This window comes from Leiobunum rupestre, chromosome 11 (assembly GCF_980474605.1).
Source record: "Leiobunum rupestre chromosome 11, qqLeiRupe1.1.hap1, whole genome shotgun sequence".
Classification (NCBI taxonomy): Eukaryota; Metazoa; Arthropoda; class Arachnida; order Opiliones; family Sclerosomatidae; genus Leiobunum; species Leiobunum rupestre.
Window position 1 is genome coordinate 8,861,953 of NC_143394.1, and position 9,391 is coordinate 8,871,343.

At 39.6% G+C, this 9,391-nt stretch overlaps 1 protein-coding gene across 1 annotated transcript; it reads left to right on the top strand.

The window, feature by feature from the left end:
- The first annotated feature begins 7,441 nt into the window (after positions 1 to 7,441).
- Positions 7,442 to 7,804, top strand: LOC149921274 (uncharacterized). The gene has a single exon (XM_090162141.1). It carries the CDS (start codon positions 7,442 to 7,444, stop codon positions 7,802 to 7,804), a length of 363 nt encoding a protein of 120 aa, XP_090018267.1.
- The last annotated feature ends 1,587 nt before the right edge of the window (positions 7,805 to 9,391 follow it).

The following is a 9,391-nucleotide window of genomic DNA, read 5'->3' on the forward strand; positions in this document are numbered from 1 at the left end:
TTTGACACATTCCCCTTAAATATTGTGTTATGAAAACGAAGTCTTTGTCTTTGGAGACATTAGAACTTTCTACAGTTTTAAATACTGAACACCCACCAAATTAATGAAGCAGGTGTCGTGCTAAAGTGGCTGAACTGGTCTGGAAGATCTGCAGACCTGAAAATTAGAGACCCTATCATATCCCAGGGCCTGGAGTCAAATATAAATGTATCGAGAGGGTGGGCATCTGTACTTGTACCGGTTGAAGAAACCAGGTGGTACTTGTACCGGTTGAAGAAACCAGGTGGTTCTTGTACCGGTTGAAGAAACCAGGTGGTTCTTGTACCGGTTAAAGAAACCAGGTGGTTCTTGTACCGGTTAAAGAAACCAGGTGGTACTTGTACCGGTTAAAGAAACCAGGTGGTACTTGTACCGGTTAAAGAAACCAGGTGGTACTTGTACCGGTTAAAGAAACCAGGTGGTACTTGTACCGGTTAAAGAAACCAGGTGGTACTTGTACCGGTTAAAGAAACCAGGTGGTACTTGTACCGGTTAAAGAAACCAGGTGGTACTTGTACCGGTTAAAGAAACCAGGTGGTACTTGTACCGGTTAAAGAAACCAGGTGGTACTTGTACCGGTTAAAGAAACCAGGTGGTACTTTTACCGGTTAAAGAAACCAGGTGGTACTTGTACCGGTTAAAGAAACCAGGTGGTACTTGTACCGGTAAACCAGGTGGTACTTGTACCGGTAAACCTGGTGGTACTTGTACCGGTAAACCTGGTGGTACTTGTACCGGTTGAAGAAACCAGGTGGTACTTGTACCGGTTGAAGAAACCAGATGGTACTTGTACCGGTTGAAGAAACCAGATGGTACTTGTACCGGTTGAAGAAACCAGATGGTACTTGTACCGGTTGAAGAAACCAGATGGTACTTGTACCGGTTGAAGAAACCAGGTGGTACTTGTACCGTTTAAAGAAACCAGGTTGCGGCTTGTTCCTCGCTAGCTTTATCTATATCTTCTACCGAAGCTTCCGCCATCGTAACGCGCAGTTAACTGCCGAGAACTAAATAATTCTAGCGTTTGACAAATGTAGTTATATTGTTCGAATTACGAATTTTCGAAAGGTTATAAGAAACAAAAGTTCAAAAGACCCTTTTCCGACAAAAGCTAATTTATATAATTGTTTTACGATTGCCGTTTCTCTTTATCGAAAAATAGCTATATTATCTAAATAAAGAACTTGACCGAAAATCATAAAACAGTTAATTTAATTAACGAAATAAAATGAGTTTACACATTAGTTTTTATTTGGTTGAAAAATTAACTGTTAAAAATAAGATTGACATAAATAACTTTTGTTTATCTAAGGAATTCTATACTCGTAATTAAAAGTATTAAACGATAAATAAACGGTGATAAAATTAATCAAAATATGAAGTGGTTAATTGTTTGGGATAAAATTGATCGAATAATACGAAGAACATCTTTATTCAAATAATAATTTATCGGATAAACTAGAAAATTTTATTTATGGATAAAAGATTACCAATCCCCGAGCCCTACTTGGTTCAGAGGTATAGAAAATCTATTCATGTTATCTCCTTAAACCTCTACGCCAGTATTCCCAGCCACCGCTCCAAGGGTTATAAACGAATAGGGAGCTTGGTAAAACACTGCTAGAGGTACTAAGTCCGTTTGATTTCCCTGTATGGTTACATGGTGCCGAGCAATTGGAGACTATTTAAGAACATTTAAGAGACAATTAGTTTACGCAATATGCTAAATTAGACATTTCTAATGATCTCCCAAGGAGGGGCAAACAAGATATCCGCCCTTGAGAAGTTAAAACAATGCATAGACAATTCCGGGTAAAGATGTAAGTGCTCCATTAAGAAAGTTTGTGCATTTATTTTTGATCGGAGCTTTCGCCTAGAGGGATGAGGAGTGTGATAGTGTATGTCTCGGTCAGGACCACCATCAGTTACTGTACCCCTGAGAACTATCTCTCTAATAAAACCCTTTTCAAAAGGCAATAAAGTATCAGGCGTAAGTTTAAGATATTGTCTAAGGAAAGTATCCCGATTATCGTCAGTTATGACCCTTTCCGGACGATCTAAGCTCATTGAGGATTGATCCTCCTCTATTTCTATAGCGTCATTTCGACTGTTTTCTAGTTCATCATTCTCTGCCCCACTATTCGAATTGTCACTAGCATTAGAAGGTATACTGGAGTCATTTACATTTTCTTCTTGGAATTCACCAATACTATGAAATAGTTTTAGCTGACTAATATGTAAAAGGGATTGATGCCCTGTACTTAATTCTTCTACTAAATAATCGAGAGTATTATTATGTCTACTGATTATCTTAAAAGGACCAACCCATTTAGGAGATAACTTAGCTGCTTGAAAAAGCGCCGCTCTTGATAGAGGGTGACTTTCCTTCCAAACTAACATTCCTGGATCTAAAAGAACATCTTCCCGCCTTCTATTATAAAATTCACGCTGTTTCGCCTGGTTAAGAGCTATCGTTTCTCTGGCTAGTTCTAATTCCTCCTGAAGGGTGGTGGAACGATCTTGAGATTCTAGCGTGGCTTCCTCTTTATTAATGGGCTCCACCACTTCCTGATAAGCTTCCCAGGGGAGCCTGGTTTCTCTACCATGTTGAAGGTAAAAGGGGGTGCTACCAGTAGTGTCGTATATGTACGAATTGTAAGCTGTTTAATCCCTTATCCCATGGTTGGTGGTTGTTGCCAACATACATAGAAAGTAAAATTCCTAGGTCCTTATTTATTCTTTCTGTAGGATTTCTCTGGGGATGATAAGGGGACGTATATGAAGTTTGAATATTTAGTAGTAAACATGTCTCCTTCCATAACCTGGAAGTGAATTGGCTTCCATTATCGGATAATATGGCCTTAGGTGACCCCCAACGTAAGACATAATTTTGGAGAGTATCACTTACCGTAAATGCAGTAATGTTAGGTAAGGCTCTTAGTTCTATATATCGGGTAAATACATCAACATAAACCCGTAGGTATCTGTTAGAGTCCAGACTTTCTGGTAATGGGCCCATAATGTCCACACTAACAAGGTCCCCGGGGTTGTTGAGGATTTCATTAGCCCGGGCGTTTTGCGATTTCTCCCCTTGTATTGCTGACAAGGTATACACGTTTTAATAAACAATTCTACATCCTTCCTCAGGTTAGGCCAATAATATCGAACTCTTATTTGTTCATAAGTCTTATCCCTCCCTCTGTGCCCAGCTAGCAAGTGTGTTTGAAATAAGTGAAGGCACTGGTTCCTTAAAAATAGGGGGATAAATAATTTTCTATATAAAACATTAGTAAGTATTTCATAGGAGGTATGCCGATTATTGGCTTGTTCCACTTTATCTCTAAGGGCCATAGACTCTACATCTATTAATTGCTCCCTTTCTACATCATTAACAGTAAACATTTGTTGAAGCAAAGGAGGCGGCCGAGGAAAAGCAGGGTTTAGCCCTAAAGCCCCTAGAGTTAAGTAAGAGGTATCCTCTTCTATATCTCGGGACAAGACATCAGCAATTACATTTTCAGAGCCTTTTTTATACTGTATAGTAAAATTATATGATTGAAGGTACATTATCCACCTAGCAATTCGAGCCGAGGGGTCTGTTTGTGAAAATAGCCATTGTAAGGACTTTTGATCACTTATTACCATAAATTCCCTGCCCTCTAAAAAATGCTTATATTTATGTATGGCCCATACCACCGCTAAGCATTCTTTTTCATAAGTGGAATAGTTTTTTCCGCCTTATTTAAGATTCTAGATCCGTACTCTATAGGAAATTCGGTGTTACCGTATTTCTGAGAAATCATAATCCCCAGAGCTTTATTACTGGCGTCGGTGGTAACTAGAATAGGCTTAGTTTTATCGAAATGAGCTAAAGGCTTTTGATTGGAATCCACTATAGCCTGTTTTAATTTATTAAATGAATCGTCACACTCCTGGGACCAACACCATTTAGTGTTTTTGCGCCTCAATCTATATTAAGGAGATACCACCGATGCATAATCTTTAATAAACTTCCCATGCCAACCGGTAAAACCAAGGAAGCGCTGCAACTCTTTGGGGGTAGTAGGCCTCTTTAACTTCCTTATTACTTCTACTTTATCTTCGTTAATATGTACACCTTAAGCATCTACCACGTGCCCCAAAATTGACCCTTTTTTCTTAGCGATAAAACATTTGGACATGTTTAGCACTAAGCCAGCGTTATTAAGTTGGGTAAACACATATTTTAAAGATCTAAGATGTTCCTCCCATGTTCTAGAGGCTATAACCAAGTCATCTAAATATACAGCTAACTGAGCTAAGTTAAATTGAATTTTGTCTCTAAAAATACTATCCATTAGCTTTTTGAAAGTGCTAGGACCATTACAAACCCCAAAAGGCATAACTTTATACTCATACTTCCCAAAGGGAGAGATAAAGGCAGTTTTACATCTACTCGCAGGATCGATTTTTACCTGGAAGTAGCCCGATTTGAAATCTAGAGTAGTTATGAAATTAGGTTTACCCAAGTCCCTTATGATACTAGAAATATCAGGTAAAGCGTAGGGGTCTTTTTTTGTAACCCTATTTAATGCTTTATAATATTTGCACATTCTCGTACCTCCTTCCTTCTTAGGAATTAAATGGATATTTGAGGTCCAAGGACTGCTAGATGGTTGAATCAGATCTTCCTTTAATAAAAGATCAATATGCTCTTTGATGAGAGCTATCTGAGATGGAGAGTGTTTCTTAAAATATGTCTTTACAGGCTTAGCATCCCCGGTATCAATGTGTTGTTACACTAGAATTGCCTACCTTACCACTAAGAAACTTGGGAAATTCTTCTAACAGAAGACCAAGTTGTCGTTGTTGTATCGGAGATATTTCACCATGGTCTATGATCTCAGCGATGGTATGTCCTTGGATTCCAATGTTGATAAATGTATAGGAGGAGAGAGGCTTAATGGAAATTAAAGTCCATTTAAAACCATTTCCAGCTTTTCATAGTCCATAATGGCCTTATGTTGAAGTAGGAAATCATTACGAATATGAATTCGCAATAAAGGGTAGGATCTAGAGAGAACGTATGCCTAAAACGATACCCGTCTATCAGGAAAGTTAATTGAGTTTTCCCCTTGGTACAAAAAAAATGTCCATCCGGCATAAAAACAAAATCATCCGTTAATTCTAATTCATTCATGCCTTTTAATTTATAATAAGTAGTTAAGGACATAAAAGAGGCGTCTGCTCCTCCATCCACTCTCGGAAAATAAACATAATTAGGTAAATTAGAATCAGGTATAGTTATAGGTAAGGAGAAGGACGATACCTTTTTCCGATTTCCAATACTTCCACAAGCGTAAGATTTATTTAATTTAAAGGACCGTATTTGTTTATGGTTAGGGGCTGAAGCCTTGCAAGAATATGTCCCCTTCATATTCCTGCGCCTTAGTTTTCCTGTAAATTAGGGAAATTAGGACGGATATGGCCCCTAACGCCACAATGGTGACACTGTAGATTATTATGTGCTTGGTTATATGTAGGGGGGGAGGAATTTCCCCGCTCTCCATTAGAGGGTGTTTTATAGTATCTATTTTCTCTATTCCTGTCATTAGCGCTTAGGGCGGTAAAGGATGCTACCCTACGTTCTACTCTTTCGTCTATTCGTACAAGTTCAGTTAAGGTTGAAATTTCCTTATTTAAATGAATATTGATAGAAGGTTTCATATTCTCAACTAAAAAGTGGGCCAATTTAATTTCACTGATTGGGTCCCGTAAGGTAAGATTCAACCTCTGCACTCTATCTATAAAAGCAGAAACAGTCTCGTTATTCCCCTGTTTCGTGCTTAGGATCTCTATTTCTATTTCATGTTCCTCCACTAAAGGTAAAAAGGTTTCCCTTAATTTACGAATTAATCTATCCATAGTATCTATGAATTGGCATTGTTCTTGTCGATACCAAGTTAAGGCTCTTTTTTCCAAACATGAGGGAAAGAGATGTAATAACTCTTCTTCCGTTAACTCGTGCACTTGTTGAAACTTTTCTAATTGAAAAATAAATTCTGTGACCTCTTTACGGTCCCCACTAATCTTAAAAGAAGGTATGGGCAATGACTTCCTTTGAGAAGGTTTACGCGATTGGCTAGTGATCATATTAGAAAAGTACGAGTTCATAACTTGGATTAAATCATCTATTTGGTTTTGTCTATTAGGGGGCGGAGAAGGTGGCCCAAAAAAGTAGAGGTAATAGGACCAGGAGTATTTATAATAGGAATTGGTTTTCCCGGCACATTTGAATATAAACTGTAGGTAGTTCCCGAAACGATACCTCCTAAGGTAGGAGGTCCCCCGGCCGGAGCTGAAGAAATATTCCCCAAAGTGGGAGGTATGAGTTTAGGAGGAGACCGTTTATTTATCCCTGAGGAAGGATTTCCCTTATTCATTATACCACTAGGAGTAGCGTTTTTATTTACAAAAGAGAATGGACCTGGGGGCACCGCAGGTATATTTGACCTGGTAAATGATTTAGGGAATGTTCTACTTACATTCTCCTCACCCAAACCTGGGGTAGTTTCTTTTGAGATCCAGGGTTCCTTCGCAGCCCCGGGGGAAGCAGAACATCCCGGTAGGCGCCTTCCTTGGTCCCTTAAAGAGGAACGTGCAGTCCACCCAGTAGCTCCCCGACCGGATAGATAAGGAGTTCGTCGGTTGAATTGAGAGCTTCCATTTAAGTCGCTTTTAGTTTTTTTACTGAAGGAAGAATAACGATCTGTATAAAAAGGTTTTCCTTCCTCTAATACTGATGATGGAAAAGAAGCAATCTGAATAAGTAGGTGATTATCTAACAAGACGAAATAGTCTATACCATAAAGTGAAGGGTGCAGGCTTTGAGTTTGAAGACAAGGTTTTAGCAGGGTTTGCTATTTTGGGACTTCCCCAAGAGTACGAATTTCTATCAAGAAGCCTTCGAATAGACAGAAATGATTTGAACATGGCGTCGCTGAAAGCCAAACTTTTGGAAGAAGAGAGGCGGTTACATTTTTCCAAAGAAAGCGAATATAAAAGGGAAAATAAAGCATTGACGATTCGGTCATTTTCTAGAGGAAGAAGTAGAGGCTTTAATCGAGGACGATATAGAGGAGGCTCTTCAAGAAGAAATACAGACGAGAAAGACACCTCCAGAGATAATGTAAAAGAGAAGAGTGATGGTTGATTACTCAAAACGTCGCTGTTACACATGCTTAGAGTTCGGCCATATTGCTAAAGATTTCACATACGATGAAACTGATCTGACGAGATCATCTGATATGCAGACGAAAAGGTCACAGTTAATACTCGGGCTACCAGAGCTGCGATACATCACGTGGCATTGAAAGTTACAAGACAAAAAAATAGGGAAACTTATTCTGATGACATATGGATAATGGACAGTGGGGCAACGGACCATATGACGTCATACCGTGCTAAATTTGTTTCTTTTAATAACCTCGAAACTGACATTGAAGTAGCAGGTGGAGGAACTTTAAAAAGTTCAGGAAAAGGAAGCGTTCGCATTGTACTAGATCAAGAATGTGGAGGTTGGATGTTAACCTTACGTGACACGCTAGATGTACCGGATTTGGGAGGAAACCTATTATCCGCGTCACAAATCACGGAAAAAGGGCTCAATGTTTCATTAAGCAACCAAGAGGCTACAATCGCTAAAAATGGTGACGTCATCGCCACAGGAAAGAAAGAAGACAGCCTGAATTATTTCAGAGAAGAGAACAATACAAAGCCACACTAAACATTGTTGACTAACACTAAGCCAAAATCAGAAGACCTATGGCTTAAACGGTTAGGTCATCTACATATGGCTGCGGTTCGAGAGCTTGGCACCAAAAACACAATATCTGTAGAAATTGATGAACAGTGGAAGGAAGGCAACTGCGAAGTCTGTATGCTGGGTAAAATTAAAACAAAACCGTTTCCAAAACAAAGTCTAACGAGAGAGACGGAAGCTCTGAGACTAATACACTCCGACGTGGTGGGACCTATAACGCCGATTTCTAAAGGTGGTAGTAAATATTTCGTCACATTTATAGATGATTACACGAGATATACAGAAGTACACATGTTACAACGAAAGAGCTAAGTTGAAGATAAATTTGACGAATACCGAAGAAGAGTCGAGAATTTCCAAAGAAAGAAAATAGTTGTACTTAGAAGCGACAATGGTGGTGAATATTTAGGAAACTCCTTCAAAGGAAATCTCAAGAAATTGGGAATAGATAGACAACTAACCGTCCCAGGAACACCCCAACAAAATGGCGTTGCGGAGCGAGCAAACCAAACGATTCTTGGCACCGCTAGATGTATGTTGCTTGAATCTGGAATGCCCACGTCATTTTGGGCTGATGCTGTAAATACTGCCACTTATGTCAGAAATCGATGCCCAACAGTCGCGAACAAAGGTGTTACTCCTTTAGAACTTCGGAAGGGTAAACCCGTCAACCTATCGCACCTAAGAGTTTTTGGATGTCGAGCCTGGGCAGTTAACAAACGCCGATCTACCAAATTTGCTAAGAAGGGAATAGCTCGCGTCTTCATTGAATATGACAATCATGCAAAAGCATACCGACTTTGGGATCCAGAAAAGGACCAAGTTTTCATAAGCCGCGACGTAACATTTGAGGAAAATGTCTTTCCTCTCAAGACTCAGAAAGAAAAAGAAAACAATACAAATATGTGGTGTACCTTCAATGTGGAGCGCAACGAACCAGAGGTTACTCTTGAAGACGCGACGCCACCTTATAGCGAGTCTGAAAATGAGTATGAAAGCTTGCCTACGAAAAGCTCTACTGAAGAGGACGCGAACGGTACCTCCGACGAGGATGTTACTTCTGACGAGGTAAAAGGTAGCACCGGTGACGATGAAGAACAAACCCCACAGCGAGCGACATCGAGAGCCGGAAGACCACTCAAAAGACCACAATGGATGAAAGATTACATTGTAGATGAGAAACCAAAATGTAACACGGCGATATTGACCAAAGATTCAGACCCTCAAACTCCAAAAGAAGAACTGGGTAGAACAGATAGTTCGAAACGGAAACAAGCCATGCTTGAAGAAGCGGAAAACCATTTACGTAACAGAACATTCGAATTTTCTGAGAGACCGAAACAAAAGATAATTCGCGGCAAATGGATATTTAAAACGAAGTAAGACGAAAAGGGGAATTTAGCTGGATATCGAGCTCGATTAGTGGCATTGGGCAATACGCAACGACCTGGATTGGATTTTGACCAAACATATTCGCCAGTTGTGCAAATGAAGACCACGAGAATTTTATTCGGGATAGCTGCAGATAAAAATTGGGCAATTCACCATTTA

Excerpts from the sequence above, each read along its gene's own strand:
- LOC149921274 (XM_090162141.1), top strand. The coding sequence starts at position 7,442 with ATGGACAGTGGGGCAACGGACCATATGACGTCATACCGTGCTAAATTT.